This window comes from Aethina tumida, chromosome 3, assembly GCF_024364675.1.
Source record: "Aethina tumida isolate Nest 87 chromosome 3, icAetTumi1.1, whole genome shotgun sequence".
NCBI lineage: Eukaryota > Metazoa > Arthropoda > Insecta > Coleoptera > Nitidulidae > Aethina > Aethina tumida.
This window is the reverse complement of record NC_065437.1, coordinates 20,369,185-20,389,658: the sequence shown is the minus strand read 5'-3', so window position 1 is coordinate 20,389,658 and position 20,474 is coordinate 20,369,185. Positions and strand designations below refer to the sequence as shown.

At 29.6% G+C, this 20,474-nt stretch overlaps 4 protein-coding genes across 36 annotated transcripts; 1 reads left to right on the top strand and 3 right to left on the bottom strand.

Annotated features, from left to right (window-relative positions):
• Nucleotides 1-415: 415 nt before the first annotated feature.
• Nucleotides 416-1,559, bottom strand: LOC109601825 (uncharacterized). Its single transcript, XM_020018114.2, has 2 exons — nt 1,281-1,559; nt 416-1,046 (listed from the first exon to the last, which is right to left on the bottom strand). Exons 1-2 carry the CDS (start codon nt 1,516-1,518, stop codon nt 454-456), a joined length of 831 nt encoding a protein of 276 aa, XP_019873673.2. The 5' UTR covers nt 1,519-1,559; the 3' UTR covers nt 416-453.
• A 3,214-nt stretch (nt 1,560-4,773) lies between these two features.
• Nucleotides 4,774-5,677, bottom strand: LOC126265088 (uncharacterized). The gene is made up of 2 exons (XM_049965640.1): nt 5,145-5,677; nt 4,774-4,905 (listed from the first exon to the last, which is right to left on the bottom strand). The coding sequence occupies exons 1-2, from the start codon at nt 5,556-5,558 to the stop codon at nt 4,852-4,854; spliced, it is 468 nt and encodes a 155-aa protein (XP_049821597.1). The 5' UTR covers nt 5,559-5,677; the 3' UTR covers nt 4,774-4,851.
• A 7-nt stretch (nt 5,678-5,684) lies between these two features.
• Nucleotides 5,685-6,927, top strand: LOC109601836 (nucleoside diphosphate kinase homolog 5). The gene is made up of 4 exons (XM_020018124.2): nt 5,685-5,886; nt 5,941-6,216; nt 6,271-6,580; nt 6,633-6,927. The coding sequence occupies exons 1-4, from the start codon at nt 5,785-5,787 to the stop codon at nt 6,833-6,835; spliced, it is 891 nt and encodes a 296-aa protein (XP_019873683.2). The 5' UTR covers nt 5,685-5,784; the 3' UTR covers nt 6,836-6,927.
• Nucleotides 6,855-17,812, bottom strand: LOC109601826 (uncharacterized). 33 transcript variants are annotated; one of them, XM_049965606.1, is made up of 24 exons: nt 17,652-17,812; nt 15,982-16,087; nt 14,604-14,751; nt 14,201-14,545; nt 13,948-14,144; nt 13,639-13,891; nt 13,330-13,584; nt 12,986-13,270; nt 12,056-12,302; nt 11,682-11,999; nt 11,463-11,602; nt 9,646-9,855; nt 9,434-9,562; nt 9,203-9,331; nt 8,968-9,096; nt 8,734-8,862; nt 8,500-8,628; nt 8,268-8,396; nt 8,034-8,162; nt 7,802-7,930; nt 7,569-7,697; nt 7,337-7,465; nt 7,104-7,232; nt 6,855-7,038 (listed from the first exon to the last, which is right to left on the bottom strand). In XM_049965606.1, the coding sequence occupies exons 1-24, from the start codon at nt 17,689-17,691 to the stop codon at nt 6,997-6,999; spliced, it is 4,005 nt and encodes a 1,334-aa protein (XP_049821563.1). In that variant the 5' UTR covers nt 17,692-17,812; the 3' UTR covers nt 6,855-6,996. The 33 variants fall into 33 exon arrangements, with proteins under 33 accessions (XP_049821563.1, XP_049821564.1, XP_049821567.1 ...); XM_049965607.1 differs by having other exon boundaries at nt 7,104-7,150; nt 7,384-7,465; XM_049965610.1 differs by having other exon boundaries at nt 7,569-7,615; nt 7,849-7,930.
• Nucleotides 17,813-20,474: the final 2,662 nt, after the last annotated feature.

Below are 20,474 nucleotides of genomic sequence, written 5' to 3'. Positions count from 1 at the left end.
TCCACCCCGAAAGCCCGGACTGATGATTAATTACCGCCTGATGAATATGCATGAGGGCAACGTTGCGCGCCATCTGAATACTAAATACTTACAAACTCCGCTACACCAAGAACGTTTACATACGATTAGCTACGAAAAATTTAAGGGGGCGATTGGAGGGTGCGATAAAAAACATGCATCAAATGAAGCAAATCAATCGTTGCGTGTATTAGTTAATTATCGCTTCCTGCCACACTCCTGGGGTCACTTTTATTGGTGAATTTTCTGTTTAATCGCCTTTTCATTTGCAACCAATGACAGAGTTCTTGGATGTTATTAATATGTATTTAACTTTCAATTACGTTTTATTTTCAGCATAAAAAGTAACATCCACAAATTACATGTATATGCAAAAATGTTAACATTAAAACACAAATTATATAGTACCAAAATTTATTAAAACTAATATTAATTCTAAAAAAATAGTGATATGTTAATCTTGTGTATTCTATCTAGTCTATCATATGACTGTTCCCGTTTCACAATTAATCCACATTCAGGTTTTGTCTTTTTGTTACACAAAACATGACCGAATGTAACATCCATTTTATATTTCATCCCATCTTCCACTAATGGAACGGCATTTAGAAATAATCTTTTGCTTTTAATGTCTATTTTATAAAGAATTTTGAATACTATTGAATTATAATAAACCAATTTTACTCCACTTTGATCTTTATCCTTTAATTTAAGTGTATAGAAGCTTCTTTTTGAAATTTTTGTTACTAACTTTGGATGTTCATTTAGCACGTGAGATTGTACACACTCCTGTGATCCTGCATAGTCACAATTTTTAATTGGACAAGTACTCTCTTCATTAACTTGTGATTTTTGGACTTTATTCAAGTTTTCTCCAGGTGTTTTATGTTGTATTTTTTCCAAAAGAGCTTCAGCTAAATAGTTTCTAATTATCACGGGTGAAAAACATTTTTCACAATAATTATAACCGTCGTGAGACAGATATATTGGTCCATTTAGATGATCTTTACATTTTTTGCAGTTGAAAGCTGAAATAATGTTATTTATTTTATTATACATATAAAAAATATATATTTAAGTTCAATATTAAAAGTATTTACTTGATCTACTTTTTTCAAAATTACGTTCCTTTTATATAAAATATTTTTTATTGATTTAAAAATTAATTTCCATCTAGAAGCACAAATATATTTTAAAAATAAACATTTATTCAAACTAATAATCTTCGATAAAAAAATTTCAAACTCGTTTAAGAACTATACCTTTAACGTGGGCTGATTGCCTTTTTTTGACGAGTTGCTTTATTTCTTGAAGCTGTCCCATTGCTTTTTCCATTTGCAAGTTTCTGCACATTGTAGTGGGTAGCCGGCAAATAGGACATACCGAAATATGTGTTGAACATGATTCACAAAAACTATGACCTTGAAGGCAGACGAATATTTTTCCTCCAAAGGTCTCCAAACAAACTGGACATCTGCAAATGTGATCTAAACTATTCATTATATATTTTAACGTGCAACACTGTTTAAAATGAGGATACTACTAACATCGATGTAAGTAATCGACTGCAGTAGCAATACTGTGCAATTTAATTCAGTCATTAATTCAATTCGCTGTGTTTGGAAGTAAAGGAAGTTGGTCGAATCCTGAATGGAATTGATTAATATGTTAAACGACATTTTAAAATGTTTCATTAGGTGCTCACTTTCGTTAAGTCATTCGAATTCCTTCCTGTTCACTTCAACAACCTTGATATTATACAATGAGTATAGAAAATAATATTTTATATGTTTATGTTATATTTAAGTACATTTTTGTGAAACAATATTTTCACGACAAATTTACTTACAAACAACTTTTCCAGACGAAAAAAGTTAATCTAGGGTAGAGCCCGTCCAATTACCATTATAATCCGATTCGAAAAGGAAAGCAATAAAAGCAGAAGTCCAATAATAAGAAACATACGTATTACCATGTTAAACACATTTGACTTGTTGATAATATTGCTAACGGTGTCAGATGCAATTTCTAGCTAATATATCTGGTCTGGTGAGGAAACAATACGCGCCACCCTCGAGTCGCTGATGCGGACATAAGCCGACTTATCTTCCATCATATACCCCATAAGCCAATTATCATTGTTACATAACCAATTTAATCAATGAATTTTTGAATTGATCGGCGATGTCAAGAGGGCTACCGTTATTTAAATGTTATCTTTAGATGAAAACTTGAGTTAGATTATATTTAATGCTTTACCTTATTAATGGTTTTCTATGACAAGAAAGTTTTATACTTATATAGGAAACTGAAATTTCGGAACTATTATGATGTTTAAAGACTTACAAGAATATATTTTTTTGAATATTTTCTTGTAAACATATTTAAGAAGAAAGTATAACTTTATTTCTAATGATAATAAAAAAATAATTTATAAGAGTTATTATATTATAAAGAAACCCCAATTACATAATTTTACTATTAAAATTTAAAAACAATGTATAATATTAAAAACATAAAATTATACAAATAAATAAGGTTTTTAGGATAACGATGAACATCAAATTTAGTTAAAATTGTTGATTTGTAGCGTAATTGTATTCATATAATCGTTGGTTGGTAACAATAGAAGGGTTAATTTAGAAAGCGGCCAACCCCGTAATGCTTAGCTATAATAACTCATAATTAACTTATGCAAAATATGCATAAGCTTTATATATTTTGTGGAATAGAGCCCGAACAATGAGCATTCGCAGGTTTTACCGTTTTGCATTTCAAGTGGTGTAACCAAATTCATTTTATATTCAAACAGGGTAAAATTTAAAGAGATCTTCGCTTAGGAATTTACTTCGTAAGTTTACGCGGTGGCAGTTAAAGAAAAGTACAGGTAGAGTTAAGTTAAACAATGCATATTTTGCTTAATTTGTGGTTGTAACTAAACGGCCTTTTTGCATTTGCGAATTAAACGATCCACCACAAATTAGCCGTTTGCGTCTGCGTTAACGTTGTAGTACGCGTGCACGCTGTCCTCTATCAAATTTGGTTTGATGCATAATGATGCAGATTCCGATAGTTCCGGTAGTTCTGCTCTTTTTCTCGTTCTATTTTGTAGACCACTGTATATTTTTTAAAATTATTAAATCTTTCGTATTCTTTGTACATTTCAGAAGAAAAATGTTATTCTTCATTAATTTTGATTAGTACCGTTTCTGAGATGTTTTAATATTTGGCTACTTGTTACAAATATAAGTAGAAACCTAAATACAATCTTCATTATATCATAGCTATTAGATTTTGTAGGGAAATGACCTTTAAGTTTCTTCAAATATTAAAACTGAAATATTTCAAAAACGGATGTGAAGAGGAGAGAAAAAGAGAAAAAATTTTCAGAATCTTTACTACTCTAACTAAGAAAAAACATATTTTAATTGTTTATCGAAAAAATTCTCAAAATTATAGTTTTAGTGGATATTGTTATTTCTATCGAAACAAGAAGGAATAGAAACCATTTAAATTTGTTTGTAAAATGAATAATAAAAGGTATCTAAGATAATAAAGAACTTGTTTATTTAGTTGTCAAATACCATTAATATGCCAAATCATTATTACCTCAAATCAAAATTATTCATACAATTCAAATTTATTATGTAAAATTTCATCAAAGTTAGTCCCTATTTTATACATTTAAGGAAGGAATTACATTAATTCAATCATGCAGAGCACTGTTGACTTAGATGGAGATTGCAGGAGGCAAAGCTGGACTGTCAACGGTCGTATATCGACATCAGGAGATTGTAAGCGAAAGAAAACGCAAATTCCAAAACCTAGTTATATCCAGCGAAAAGAACGTACAGAACAGTACTGCTTGCACCGCAATTCGCCAGATCTTTGTTCCAGTTTGTTTATGTATGCGACAACAACACCGGTTGAAATAGGGACATGTACCTCCGAGGAACGTCACCAACAAGACTCTGCAGTCCAAAATGTTTCCACAAAACGTCACAAAATCTGCGACACTGCTGAAATCTCAACATTAGATAACAACTGTTCTTGGTTAAAGTATCTCGACGCTGATTCTAACAAAGCCATGAATCATTGTCAGTTCCCTGAGTCTTTACAGGCGTTGTTCTTGTCCGAAAAAGGCTTGAAGAAATTCGAGAAAATTATTCAAGATCAAATAAACTATCTGAGAAGTCAAAACGTTGACGCGAAGTGCCTACCTCCCATAAGTCACTATAAGATCGTAAAACAAAAAGCAAAGTCCGACACGAATATATGTCACTCAAGGAGGTTAGAAGGTAACAATCAATTTGTTGATTACGATATTCTTTTTGGATCGAAAATTAAAACCGGCTCAATACATTCAACAACAAGTGGAAAATCCACCAGTGGTTTGCTGCAAGTCGATGAAATCAAGAAAGATCTTGTAACTGTTTGTGCTTATATATTTAAACAAACAAAAATAATTAATGAATTATGGAAATACTTAGAGAATAATGCAAGTTGCAAACATCAATTAAATGGGGAAAATATTAAAACTATCACTGCTGGCGCTCTTAGTCAGCACTTGTCTAAACTACATGGCATCAGAGAGAATCTCTTCAGTTTTAATGAAAAATATCGAGCGGATTTAAATAGAAGAATACATCTGTTGAGACAAATATCAAAATGTTATAGTGGCGAAGCAAGTTTTTTAAAGTTATCACAAAACTAAAACAACATTTTTAACATGATATTGTAATAAATAATTATTAATAACTGTTAATGTATTTTATTATGGTATTGAATTAAACATTCATTAGTCTTCCCCATTTTAGTAGTTACAAAAATAAATTATTCTGAATATATTTCTTCTTCGGGCAGAGTATCAGTATCAGTATTTTGAGCCTAAAAAGGAATATATCGGTAATAGTAACAGTTTATGAATAAAAAAATTATTGAAACATCGGTAATTATTTTTTTAAGGCCACAAAACAGTACTATATTTAATTTCTACAATAAATAACATATACTTCATAACAAAGTCATAATTACTTAGTTTATATCTAAATTAGTACGTTTTTAGGTGTTATGGCCTTTTTATACACTTGAGCAATAGAATTATCCTTCAATACGTGTGGATTTACCAAAATACTAGTTTGCGTACTGTTCGAAGTGGTGGGAATGTCCAAAAATGGAAAATCGTTTTTCTTAATTATATCTGCACATAGTTCGCTGATGGCATCGTCATCACTCAACAGTACTTCATCCATATTCCTCACCAAATGTATAAAAGATGCTCGAGATCTTTTTTCGAAGGTTAGTTTTGTGAGTCTTGGCAATTCCACCACACGAATAGCATCTTTCTTAATATCTTGAAAAGGTGTGTATTGTAACAGGGAGTAAAATTTCTTTATATCTTCAATGGGTCTTATTGATATTTCAGTTACGTTTTTTTTGTTCGCTGTGATTTTAGCAAATTCTGGATAGTCTAATATAAATGGCCGAACTTGTAGTATTGTTTGCACTTGGACTTCCGAAGTTGCCTTAGCTGTAGACATAATTTCAGAAGTTCCATTTTATGTCATTTACTTCTGATCAAACCCATTCAGCTGTAGTTGCTTGCACAAAAATTTAGTTATACATGAAGATGCATGACAGTGACGTTTCAAAATAATAAAGTCAAACTATCATACAATAGAAGTCAATAATGATGTTTGAAAATATTTTATATTAAATCAAAAAATTCATTTGGCATTAAAAATTTAAACTCTTATTTCCACCATAATGTATAACGTAAAAGTGTCATCAAAGGATGAAATTCGATTGTTAACTGATAAAAACGAACTTTATTCATACCGCAAAGTGCACAGAAAGGACAGTTCTCAGGTAAGATTTATATTTTAAACGACATCTTTGTAATGCTATTACTTGACTATTTAGAACTGCAGTTATTTAGGAGATACAATACATTACTTATCGCCAGCTACATCAGGAACAAATACAGTATGTGAGGGAGACTTTTTCCGTTATCTAGATTTCTTTCCACCTGAACCTGATGTATTATTACCACCAACTTATCCTTCAACCACTTCAACTTCAATTTCCTGCATAGAACCCAATTATCAAAGAACTATTTGCTTAATTAAACCAGAAGCTATGGAATTTAAAGACGTTGTTTTAAGAGAGATATTCCAATCAGGATTAGATATAATTTCTGTAAGTTGAAAATTGAATATTTATACTATATAATAAATAACAATTTAATTTTAGCAAAGAAAAGTTCATTTGACTGCTGAACAAGTTTCCGAAATCTTTTCTCAATATTATGGAACTTATTTATTCCCTCATATTATACTGACTCATAGTATTGGACCAATGCTAGTTTTGTCTATCGGTGGTTTGAACGCTATCGAGAAATGGAAACAATTAGTTGGTCCCAATAAGATACTAAGAGAAGAGTGGTTTTTTCCATATAGTGTAAGAACTAGATTTGGATTACGTGAGGATTACCCTGATGTATTGCACGCCTCTGAAAATGCGTTAGACTCAAAAAACGAAAATATATATTTCTTTCCCAGAAGTATATCTTATACTTCTTATATATCTTTTTTTAATTTACTTTATATTTTCAGATATCTTAGAACCAATTATGTGTGATCACGAAAAAGTAGTAGATTATCTTACTTTACACATTAATAAAACTCTAGAAAATGGATTACTTGAAGTTGTAAAAGCCAAACCGCTTGATCCCGTGATATTTTTGGCAGAGTGGTTACTAAAGCATAATCCTTATCAACCTCAGTATCCTGGAAATATTCATTTAGCTCCAACGTAATTAATTACACAAGCAAACACAAATTTTATACTATATATTTGTACTACTCAATTACATTTCCTAAAATTTCAAATAAATTCTCCCAATACTTATTTCGTTATTTTGTGTTAGTCAATTACATTTCCTAAAAATTCAAATAAATTCTCCACGTACTTATTTCGTTATTTTGTCTTCCAGTAACGAGTCCGACAAATTTCAAGAGTCTAGAATAAAAATCGGATTCAGTACAATTTTATTTAAATGCTGTATGACAGAGATTAAAACTTACATTACATTCCTTAGCAGTTTGTTCATTTTGACACCAATATCCAGGACCTCTTGTACATACATTCACTCCATATTGAGGAGATCTTTTGGATCTTGAATTCCAGTAACGAGTGCGGCAAACCTCCAGTGTCTAAAATATACAAGAATTAATTTGCATTTTCTATATTTTCTATTAACGAACGATCAAATTATTGATAAAATTAAAAATTTATAAAAAATCATTTAGATTCTTACATTGCATTCATTAGCAGTCTGTTCGTTTTGACACCAATATCCAGGACCCCTTGTACATACATTCGCTCCATATTGAGGAGATCGTTTGGATCTTGAATTCCAATAACGAGTGCGGCAAAGCTGTAGCGTCTAAAATATACAATGGACAATTAGTTTTTTCAATATTTTCTATTAACGAAGGATCAATTTATTGGGTAAAATTAAAAATTTATATAAAATGATGGACTCTTACATTACATTCATTGGCTGTTTGTTCGTTTTGACACCAATATCCAGGACCTCTTGTACATACATTTGCTCCAAATTGCGGAGACCTTTTGGATTTTGTATTCCAATAGCGAGTGCGACAAAGTTCAAGAGTCTAAAATATAAAATGTACAATTTTTTTTTTAATATCTTCTATTTAATAAAAGAACAATTTACTAGCAAAAACAAAAAATTATATTAAATCATTTAGATTCTTACATTGCATTCATTGGCAGTCCGTTCGTTTTGACACCAATATCCTGGACCCCTTGTACATACGTTCGCTCCATATTGAGGAGATCTTTTGGATCTTGTATTCCAATAACGAGTACGGCAAAGCTGTAGCGTCTAAAATATACAATGGATAATTTGCTTTTTCAATATTTTCTATTAACGAAAGATCAATTTATTGAGCAAAATTAAAAATTTATATAAAATGATGGACTCTTACATTACATTCATTGGCTGTTTGTTCGTTTTGACACCAATATCCAGGACCTCTTGTACATACATTTGCTCCAAATTGCGGAGACCTTTTGGATTTTGTATTCCAATAGCGAGTGCGACAAAGTTCAAGAGTCTAAAATATAAAATGTACAATTTTTCTTTTTAATATCTTCTATTTAATAAAAGAACAATTTAATAGTAAAATCGAAAAATTATATTAAATCATTTAGATTCTTACATTGCATTCATTGGCAGTCCGTTCGTTTTGACACCAATATCCAGGACCCCTTGTACATACGTTCGCTCCATATTGAGGAGATCTTTTGGATCTTGTATTCCAGTAACGAGTGCGGCAAAGCTGTAGCGTCTAAAATATACAATGGACAATTTGCTTTTTCAATATTTTCTATTAACGAAAGATCAATTTATTGAGCAAAATTAAAAATTTATATAAAATGATGGACTCTTACATTACATTCATTGGCTGTTTGTTCGTTTTGACACCAATATCCAGGACCTCTTGTACATACATTTGCTCCAAATTGCGGAGACCTTTTGGATTTTGTATTCCAATAGCGAGTGCGACAAAGTTCAAGAGTCTAAAATATAAAATGTACAATTTTTCTTTTTAATATCTTCTATTTAATAAAAGAACAATTTAATAGTAAAATCGAAAAATTATATTAAATCATTTAGATTCTTACATTGCATTCATTGGCAGTCCGTTCGTTTTGACACCAATATCCAGGACCCCTTGTACATACGTTCGCTCCATATTGAGGAGATCTTTTGGATCTTGTATTCCAGTAACGAGTGCGGCAAAGCTGTAGCGTCTAAAATATACAATGGACAATTTGCTTTTTCAATATTTTCTATTAACGAAAGATCAATTTATTGGGTAAAATTAAAAATTTATATAAAATGAAGGACTCTCTTACATTACATTCATTGGCTGTTTGTTCGTTTTGACACCAATATCCAGGACCTCTTGTACATACATTCGCTCCAAGTTGTGGAGACCTTTTGGATTTTGTATTCCAATAGCGAGTGCGACAAAGTTCAAGAGTCTAAAATATAAAATGTACAATTTCTTTTACTATCTTCTATATAATAGAAGAACAATTTACTAGGAAATTCGAAAAATTAAATATATTAAATCGTGTAGATTCTTACATTGCATTCATTGGCAGTCCGTTCGTTTTGACACCAATATCCAGGACCTCTTGTACATACGTTCGCTCCATATTGAGGAGATCTTTTGGATCTTGAATTCCAGTAACGAGTGCGACAAAGCTCTAGCGTCTAAAATATACAATGGACATTTTGCCTTTTCAATATTTTCTATTAATGAAATTTCAATTTCGATAAAATCAAAAGATTATATAAAATCATTTGGACTCTTACATTACATTCGTTGGCAGTCTGTTCGTTTTGACACCAATATCCAGGACCTCTTGTACAAACATTCGCTCCATATTGAGGAGATCTTTTGGATCTTGTATTCCAGTAACGAGTGCGACAAATCTCAAGGGTCTACAATACAACATATCTTTATATATTATTCTTGTAATCGATATTAATTAAATTATCTTTTACAAAACACAAATGATATTTACATTACATTCGTTGGCAGTTTGCTCATTTTGACACCAATAACCAGGACCTCGAGTGCATACATTAGTTCCTACTTGAGATCTTTTTGATCTAAATGTACTTAATAATTGTGAAATGCACTGTTTAAATGAATTACAAATATCTTCTTTATTTTTATTTTCCTTAATTCCTTTATACAAATGGATTCCTTTTTCCTTTACAAGTTTATTACACTAGAAAAAATAAATAAATATAAGATTTTATGCAGCCAGAAAAATAAAACTATTCATTGAATGAAATATTAGTGATTATTGATAACAATGGACCTTTGTATATAAAACATTTATTTACTTCAAACTAGTTTGTTTAATAAAAGTTGTACACAGCAGATTAATATATCACGGAAAAGTGTGTATATAAAACGTTGAACAAATCAAACCGAAATTAAGTCGTTGACACTATAATAAATACAAGCACTTTACAACACACACAGACTTTACAATACCAAACGAAGATATATTAGGCAAACATGCATAAAAACAAAATTTCGTATCCCCGTAATTAATTTGTCCGCAATTAAATTAAGTAAAATTAATTATGTTAAAACTGGATAGGTACATATAATAAAAAATAAATTTATTAAAGACCCACGTAAGCTTTATTTAAACAAATCTGACATTACAAAAGTTTAATATCACAATTCTTCTCACAAGTTACAGCATTATGCTGAATTTCATGTCCATTCATTCAACCTAAAATTTTATATAAATCTATAAAATTAAAATTGCCAAATTACTTTGGTTAACGAAGTCTCTTGGATTACGTGTTAAATCTGAAACAAAGATAAATTATGTTTTATTTATACCATTGCGATATGGCAATGATGTAAATACGGTTATATATGTATGCAATAATCAATCATTTAGCTGTATAATGGGTTGCATAGCGTAAATAGAAAAGTAACTAATTTTACATTCCGACTTTTTCTTGAAATTATTTACTTCAATTAATTGAAATTTCACAGAACCACAATAGTAGTTAATTTCTATTTAATAGGAATGTTATTTACATACATATCACGAATTATTACATATTTCATGCATTACTTACATACTAGAACTTAAATATTAAATCTTAAAAAAGAGGTCTATAAACTGCTTCTGAGCAAAATCCAATTTTGTGACAAATCTGATCACGATGTACTGCTTCGTTAATCAACATGTCGATTATAAGTTTTCCGTTCTTTTCGATGATGGTCGTGCACTGAAAATTAAAAAATACAAATTTTACTACAAATACTCCGAAGAAATATAAGTGAAATAATAAGTTAATACAATTTATTTATTTAGTTGGGTTTAAGGTTAGGTTTAATTTTTAAATTTGAGATTCTAAAATTAATATTAAAAAATGTAACTCTTTTTAGACATAGGACAAATGTAGACAAATTATTACAAATATTTCAAATTCTAATTTCACAGTATTTCAATAAAAAAGTCGTAATGTTATATGATCTTCATTAAATTTTGAAATATTTGATATTCAAACTACTAATAACCAAAGTTCCCACACCAATCACGTGCAACAACAAAAAATGCAAAGCCATGTAGTTTTTGTCCTTCACCAATTTCTCAAACATTAATTATTATATAATTGATTGCAAAGCATGTTGCCATTTTCAAAATACATATACTTACCCCCCATTAATATTTTTTATAATAACAATACATAAACAGCGTACACTTTTATAACAAACCAAATCAAAATAAAAAATTAAGTACAAAAAAAAATAATAAAAAATAAATATACACAACAAATGGCGAATACAAATATTTAAATTTACCTGGTTTCTAAATTTTTTGGGTAATGCACGGCATGTCTTCTCCAACACGTGTTCCACAGCATGATCAGCTTTTGGATTATTTAGTATTTTCACCATAGCTTCCAATGCGCCTTCGCACACTGCGCATTCCATAATTTCACCTTAAAATAAATTATTGTTTTAAAAGAAATTATTATTAATATTATAATAATATAAATATTTAAATGTTATTCAACATACCTTGTAATATTGTCATGTACTTATCCTGGCACAAGTGTATCATGGAACAAATTTGACTGGGTTCCAAAGCTTGAATCAACAACTGAATGACTGTATCAGCATATGTATTGACGAAATCCTGACATTCTGGGCGTACAGATTTGGGCATAATCTTGCAGATTCCATAAACAATATTTTTAATTTCTTCTTCTGTTTTATTATCTTTCAATTGATCCTCAATTTCTTTCATGACAAATTCGCACATGACACATTGCGGTTTAGAACCTGCGGCGTCCAATGATTGACCGTTAATGGTATCGTCTGGGATTATATTCGTTCCTGCACAAAATTTATGTTAATAAAAATTCTTAAGACAAAAAAACTACTGTACTTACTGATGTCACCACCAACAGCTGCAAAGTTAGCATCGATATCGATAATAGGCATCACATTGTTGGACGCCACTTTTGGAGAATCGTCTGGACACAATTTAATGTAAATGCAAACCTCATTTGGTTGTAGGTCAGCCATCAGCATTTCAACTAGCTCGTTTGTGTAGGTTTCGACAAAGTCATTGCATTCTGGTGCTAGACTGCCTGGTAAGTGTTTACACAGTTTCTTGAGATTGGCCCTAATGTTATCCTAGTAATAAAAATATTTTGGTAAGGTAACTTTCAAAATACAGTATATAGAAACAATTTTCATGAAATAATTGAGAATTATTATTCCTTAACAATTTTAACGTTTCTTTTACTTTTCAATTCATTAAGAGAAGTCAAAAAGTATTTTCACATTTAATAAGAACCTTATAACTTGTTTTTATCTTGTCAAATTATTATGTGTAATATAATTATCCCCTTTTTTAAATAAAAGTTACAAACAAATAATTATTTGAAAATATGAGTTTAATCAAAAAACTATATAAATTTAAAAATATTTGAAAGGTAAAGAGGAGAAACAAACCAAGTCAAAATAAGATATTGTTGATTTAAGTTTTAATTTAACTTTTCGTTAAGTGTATATAAAATTAGATGATTTAATAAAGTGTTTATTAATGAATAAAGTTTGAGCTTACATTAATTCCAGGTACTAAATCTCACAGCTTTTGTCTAAAAATATATTCAGTATATTCATAAATATTTTTGTATAAAAATGAAAAACTTATAAATATTGGCCAATACAATCTTCACGTAAAATTTAGTGATCAAATCGGCTCAGAATATCATACAATATATATAATATATTTCTTGGTAATTCTACCCTTAGTTATCTAGGAGTGTGAAGAGTCAATTAAAAATCAAATTACTACTAAATACATAACTTACCTCAGTCTTTTTATCTTTAACCATACTCTCCAATTTTGAAACAGCATATAAGCACAATGGACATTTGGGGCTGTCGTTTTCTTGTTCCATAAAAACTTCAACATCTTGGCTGCTGTTACTATTAGGACATGCCTTGATCAGTGGACAGACAACTGACGGATCGATCTCTTGAGCCAACAAAGCTATCATTGCCGGTTCGTACATGTCTACGAATTGGACACAGGTGCTATTGATGGAAGGAGGAAGTCTTTCACAGGCGCCATCAATAATCGTCTTGATACTAGCCTGTGTACAAAGAAATAATAATTTTCCAATACAATATGTCTTCAAATAAAATATGTTACCTCCGTTTTCGGATCAGTAATGGATTCCTGAACAAAGTGTAAAAAGTATTCACAGAACAAGCAAGTTTCCTTGCTGTAAATGTTCTGGATGTGCGGTGGCATAAGCAACTCAATAGGTAATTGGGCAGTTTCAGGTCGTGCATCCAATTGTCCTCCTCCTATGTTAATGTGAACCAAAGGTTGTTTAGGTAGTGGTCCTTGTTGATTGGCTGCTTGAGCAGTTTCAATTGGTACCAAAGGTTTAATGTCTACTTTCTAAAACGGATACAATAATAATAATAATAAAACTAGAAATTATCTTTGTCTTACATCTCCCTCTGATCTAGGACAAATGTTGATTAAAGTACACATCTCTTTGGGTTTCATTTCATTGACGAGATAGCTGTAAATAACGCTGTAGTATTCGTCAACGATGCTCAAGCATTCATTGGCAAACGATTTGGTTTGCTTGCAAAGACCTTCCAATACACGTTTGAACTCACTTTCGGTGGTGTTGGCAACCAATAAATCACGCAAATGGCCTACGAGTTGTTCGCACAAATCGCAAGGAAGATCGTCACCCCTGAAAGTAATCAAGTATTAATATCTATATAATTATTTACCAGTTAATTAACTTACTTTGGATATACGTAACCGACATGGGACATTGGTGTAATTTCAATGTTATGAGTGTGGAACTGCGCACTGCATTCTCCAGCCATAAGGCAGACGTCAGTTGGGTTGAAATTTTGTTGAATGTGCTGATAAATTTCGGTAAAGTATGTAAGAACAATGTTACTGCAAGCGTCTGACAGGGTACTAAGTTTTCCGCATACCTGAGAACATTAAAAATTAATTGCTTGTACACAATTGAATTTCAGTAAATACTTACGTGCAAAAATGCTTGTAAAACATCATCTCTAGACATCTGATTGAATTTAGTTTCCATCACTTTCACAACAGAATGACATCCTTCACATGGATCAGATTTGTCTGGATTCACTGGTGCAATAGTTTTATCGTCAGCGCTGTTGAGTTTGGAGTCAGCGAGCATTTTTTGGATTTTAGCACTGTTGCAAAGGCCTGCTACTGAACAAACCACTTGAGGATTCATTTGAGAAGCCAAAGTGTCGATTAACTCGGGTATATATTCGTCGGCGATTTTGTCGCACTCCTTAACGATTGGTTTTATGTGTAGTAACGCACATGAGCCCTCAAATACTTCTTTAATGAGTTCCTAAATTGATAAACATATTTTTAACAGACGTTCAAAAATACACCTATATGAGATTTACCTGTGTATCATTACTCAACAGTTGATCTCTAGCTTGTTGTACCATATCCTTACATGTCTGGCAGACGCTAGAATCATCTGGGGGAAGTTGGAGGTGTACCCAAACGGTATCAATGCAATGTTTGGTAGCATGGCAAGCAGCAGATGTTCTGGAATACAAATATTTTATAAATAAATTGTTTTAATTAATAATGATTTTCTTATCTGATGTGACAAACTTAGATATATATTGACGTGTCTGAATATGAAATTATTAATTGTATATAGAAAAGCAATTAAGAAATGAGCTTGAGCACCATGATGCTACTATATTTGGTGCCTTTGATGCATAGTGTTGTATTCCACAAATAGTTTAGGTAATTAGAAAGGCATTTAAGAAGTGTGTTTGGATGATGCTGCCACTCTGTTTGTTGCCTTTGGTACATAGTATGTATTCCACAAATAGTTCAGGTAATCATCATCAGTTAATTAGTTTAGTTAAAAATCAAACTATTTAAACTTAAGTTATCGCCTACAATACTCATCCAAATGTTGAATTTTCAATTTTAATTACCAGTACACAATTGTAAATTTAAATTACCTATTCAATTATAGATTAAAAATTTCATTTTAATTGAAAACATTATTATTCAAAGTTTTACTGCTTCGACACGTTGGAAACAAATTTGTATTGTAAAAAACAAAGGTGCAAATACCATTAGAATGATTATTCTAAGTAATGCAAGGTCACTATGATACTTATACAAAATTTATTGTTTAACAATTTCCACAATTTAGAAAAATGAATTATGTCTCTTATGTATCAAACTTAGGTATTTTACATCGACTCAAATAATTACATCTCTATGAATAACATTTAATAAAAAATAATAATGACTGACTATTGCATAACTACATATTATCATAACGTAATTACGCAAACAGGGGATTTTTTAATTCATTATAATAGAGAATAAATATCTTGAATTTAAAAAAAAAGTAGTACAAATTTATTGAAGTAAAATATATTCACACAATATGCAAATAAAACATGTAATTATGAACACATGTATGTATTCACACAAACCAATAGAAGTGATAAAGTATATGTATTATTATAATCTGAGGTCGTTTAAATCGAAATAGAGTATAACACAGAGAAATATATAAATCCTCAGTTTCAAGAAATTTTTAAACGACGGTTTACTTAACCTTTGTAGGATTTGTAAATACGTAAATTTTTTCAAACGGCCTTGTGCAAAAAATAAAACGTAGTTCCTGGAAGAAACCACTTCTATAAAGTAAATATGATGTTGACCTATTGATTTAAATAAACAAAAATTATCGTATAATTACATAATATATTATTTAATTTATACTATCAAAAATTATTTACTCACGTTATATTCTGACACCAGTATCCTGGACCCCAAGTGCATTCTTTTGCCCCTAGAAGATGTTTCTTATGTCCGGGACGAGGAGGAACAAATACTCCATTTGTGATGGCTTCACATTAAACAAAAAAATATTTAATTAATTTAACTACACAAAGTAATATAATAATTGTTAAAATGATTATATAATTATAAAATAATGTATAGCAAAAAAAATCACATAATATATAATAAATATGTTTATCTTTTTAAAATAAACGTTTACCAATGATATACTTTTGCAAATATTAGTGAGTCATTTTATTATATCAAATAAAATATATGATTCATAAGAATATGTAATTTGAGACTTTACCACCATATAAACTTGGAAATTTATCATGTGAGATAAGTTCTTACCAACAGTATTCAGTGTTCATTTTTTATCAGGAAATGAATAATATGTAAACCAATTTATATTATTATTTTCTAACCAAACACATGATGATGAATCATAAATAATAAAAAACACATTATACGATTATAATGCGGGTATATTTTTTTCTGTTAAGAATATTATTAGAAAGAACTTGGGCATCACACAACAATTCTAGTGGCCGTACATTTATTAAATAATATTAAATATTTTACTTGAAGTTGAATATTTAATAAATAATTATTTACTAAAAATTTTACAATAACCTTGGCATAAAGTCAATAAAATTTGTAAAGGATAGTTTTAGGTCACTGATAATTATATTTTATGATAATATTAAGTAATATTTAAAATAGTTAATTATAAACCAGCCTACAATATTGATAAACAAATAGCAAAAAGTAAGTTCCTTTGTATATTTTTTGCACTTTATTATTAAGTTACTGAGTTTTTGTCAGAAAAAAAATTCCATCGTCGAATTTAGAACCCCAATAAGTTACTAGCGTCAATAATAATAATATGTAAGTTGAACTCGTAGGTTACTTGTTATTTTTCGACAAATATTCAGTTATATATTTAAAATTGATATGTGGAAAACTTATTTCGACCATGGATCCAATATTCATAGATTTTCACTATCAAAAAATTTAATTTCTAAAAACTTAATAAGCATACAAATTTTTAGTTGAAAAATATTTTTTAAACAGGTGAAAGGGGAAGTTTGTAGGTTGAAATCTAAAAGTATTCAACATTTGTTTTACTAATTATGATTAATACACTTTGCATTTTAGTAAATATTTTTGTTTACCAGAGAAGATTTAAAAATAAAAGCTTTCTTTGTTTTACGTTCTAGCATTTAACTTAAAATAGCTTTAATGAATTAAAAATAAAGTTAAAATCAATAGAACAAGTATTGTGCCAACATGGAATACAGAATAAACTATTATTTGTATTGAACATATTGAATCAATGCCAAAGTTCATCAATTTGAAAAATACTGTTAAATTTAGCTCATAATCACAATAATAACAAATATAACGTTGGCATTTATGCTGATTAGATATCCATAATCATAACAATGAAGTAAATTCAACTAAAACAGATTCTTGAATAAAATAGAAGGTTTTCAGCAAAAATCAATTTTATGGCCTATACGTTAGACCATTTCACGATTTACCTAGAAATGTATTTAACTCGTAACAAAGCAAATGCATGATTCAAGATGAAGTTCATAATAAATGCGTATTACAATTATACTCACCGAATAACGCCACAAGCGCAATGAAGATGTAGATCTTCATTTTGAAACTTCGTGATCACTACAATAAGTTACTGATTTATAACTGACGTTCTCGTGAAAGATTAAAAAGCAGCCATTCAACAATTCACCCAGCTGATTATTTGAGGGTCTTTTCTTGTTTTCTTTTATTTATTTGTCTAGACTTCGGAGCAGTTCGTCTATTTACGTTTTCGATTCGTCATACTTTAGGCGTTGCCAAATTTATCTTTATTGTAAAACTTATTAAATATATTTGGTATTAAATATATTTGGTTCTATTAAATTTACATCGTTATTTTGTGTATCAAATGTGTTTGTGTATTTAAATTAAGTGCTTAATTGAATATAAAACGCTTATTGTAATAATGCAACATTGTAAGTGACGCAGTGTCAGGAGATCAAAGCTAAATCTGAATTTATTGTTTCCATAATAATAGTTTACTTTTTTGTTCTACTCGTGGCGGTAAAACTGCATTATATCGACCTAAGATTAAGTTGGCAATTCTGGAATCTCTAGGTTTTCCATGGGTACCTCGAAATCAAATTCAAATTTGGCGCTGTGAATTTAACATTTCATTTCTATCTTGTGTTTGCGTATATCCATTTATGTAGTATTATACAGTAAACTTAATGTACTGCAACTAATGATTGTTATCTATTGTTGAAGCAGAGAAATGCCACAGGAGGAAATTAAGAGGAAGGCTCATCTTAGAACAAATTCTACCTACGTGATAGTAGACTGGTGACCTTTTTGTCGGGAAATTTGTGAGTAGGACCTCATTAACAATCCTAATTTTATTGGGGGTTTTAATGAGGAAACTCTCGAGCCCAAAACTGTGGAAATTGATGATGCAAATTTTTCTACCGCAAATATAGGTCGGTGGAATGACGGAAAATGGGTATTTGGTGGAATCGAAAGAGAGATAGGGAAATGCTTTCTTGTTGAAGTGTCAGGACAAATGCAACCCTCCATGAAATGATTCAAAGGTTTGAATGTGTTTCTGATTAGGACTTTATAAAATATTTGATGGCTTAAAATTGATCAATGCATGTTCATTTCCAAATAAATCGTAGATTTTCCATGGTGTTTTCTCGATTTATAGGGAAAATTAGTATATAGTTAATATTTTTAGACAAAACAAAAAAAAATGTATGGTAAGTGATATTTTAAATAAATGTATACAAAATGCCAAGCTAGGAGGATGACAGGTAATACGTCATAACACATAACACAGGAACACAGGTAACACATAATATTAGAATTTTAACAATTATGTTATATTATTATTTTACAGAATATCTTTTGATTTCTTTTTATTTATATTTTTGTTTTTAAAATTAAAAGTGTTTTGATTTAATAAGTATATTTTACTTGGATCCGATATTATCTCAGATGGGTGGAGGGCATACAATGGGGTAGATGCAATTAAGAATGGAATGTACACTCATTATGCAATAATTCATGAGAGGAATTTTGTGGATCCCGATGATGCCATCCATACTCAAAATAGCGAAAATATGTGGATGAGGGCAAAAAGAAAGTTGCGGCGCCAATTTGTGACATCGGAAGCCTTATTTATTTCCTACCTTCATGAATTTGTTTGGCGAAATAAGTACAAAAGTAGCGAAAATTTTTATACTTCGTTTTTAGTTTGCCTTAGAAGACAGTATATTTTTATCAATTAGAATATTTTATTTATTTATATTGTACATTTTCTGCTCATATCGGAATATCTTAGAGAAAAATTAATTTTAAATTAGAGAAAATGCTGATTTTTGAGGTATTTAGATGAAAATTTTATGAAAAAATTTTGTTTTACTATATGCCTATTTTTTCAAAATTTCATTAAAAATTACACATTTTCTTTTCTTGAAAACAATTTTTATATCATAAAAAATCAAAAAATCAATTTTTTTCATATAATTTTTTTAAATGTTCTATTTTCGTAATGTAGAACTTGTATTTGTCAATTGAACAAAAATAAATATTTTTAGAGATAAATTTGAACAATACTGATTTTTGAGGCTTTTCCTTAAAATTTTTATGAAGAAAAATTTTTTTACTGTATACCTTCTTTTTCCAGGAAGTTCATCAAAAGTAGAATCTATTTAGTTCATCAAAAAGAGAGAATATTGACAAAAAAAAAATTATTTTAAATTTAAAAAATACTGATTTTTGGAGGTTTTTTATATTTTTAAAAACACATTTATTAATTCAAACTTTTTGATTTTCTTCCAAATTTGTAAATATTTTAACGTAAACAATAAATTTAGTCAATAATATACATAATATACATACCAAGTTTAAACACGATTGAACCAAATGTTACAGAAATATCTGACAAAAATAATTTTGAAATTTAAATTTTAAGAGCAGTATTTTCTTTAGGATAAACTTCAGAAATATTGGGATTTTCTTAATTATTAATCGTATTCTCCCTGCTTTCAAATTTTGACCATAAACATTTTGTACATTAAGTAACAAAAAAGTTTTTTAGAATTCATATTCCTTTTTTGAAAAAACTATCTATCTAACTTAATTGTTTATTAAATAAATAAATAAATACTAGTTAATCACTATTCAGCACCTCAGAATAAAAACTCAAAAAAACAGAAGCGAAAATATTTCTTACAGTAGGCGAGTATATTTAGTGGAATCTCTTTGGACATATTTGTAGAAACTTTATGACAGAGACATCTAGCGATCAATGTTCGATAAAGTTTGACAGAAGAAAGTAATCTTCTTTTAATTTAGAGTATTGCCACAAGATGCTAAGCATATGATTTTGACAACCAGAAAACAAG

Coding starts and splice junctions, on each gene's coding strand:
- LOC126265088 (XM_049965640.1), bottom strand. CDS start 5,558: ATGTCTACAGCTAAGGCAACTTCGGAAGTCCAAGTGCAAACAATACTA. Junction 4,906..5,144: donor GTACGCAAACTAGTATTTTG/GTAAATCCACAC, acceptor ATTCCTTTTTAG/GCTCAAAATACTGATACTGA.
- LOC109601836 (XM_020018124.2), top strand. CDS start 5,785: ATGTATAACGTAAAAGTGTCATCAAAGGATGAAATTCGATTGTTAACT. Junction 6,217..6,270: donor CAGGATTAGATATAATTTCT/GTAAGTTGAAAA, acceptor ATTTAATTTTAG/CAAAGAAAAGTTCATTTGAC. Junction 6,581..6,632: donor TATATATTTCTTTCCCAGAA/GTATATCTTATA, acceptor TTATATTTTCAG/ATATCTTAGAACCAATTATG.
- LOC109601826 (XM_049965606.1), bottom strand. CDS start 17,691: ATGAAGATCTACATCTTCATTGCGCTTGTGGCGTTATTCG. Junction 13,892..13,947: donor GTCGGTTACGTATATCCAAA/GTAAGTTAATTA, acceptor GATTACTTTCAG/GGGTGACGATCTTCCTTGCG. Junction 7,931..8,033: donor AAACAGCCAATGAATGTAAT/GTAAGAGTCCAT, acceptor TGTATATTTTAG/ACGCTACAGCTTTGCCGTAC.
- LOC109601825 (XM_020018114.2), bottom strand. CDS start 1,518: ATGAATAGTTTAGATCACATTTGCAGATGTCCAGTTTGTTTGGAGACC. Junction 1,047..1,280: donor GCAATCAGCCCACGTTAAAG/GTATAGTTCTTA, acceptor ACATTATTTCAG/CTTTCAACTGCAAAAAATGT.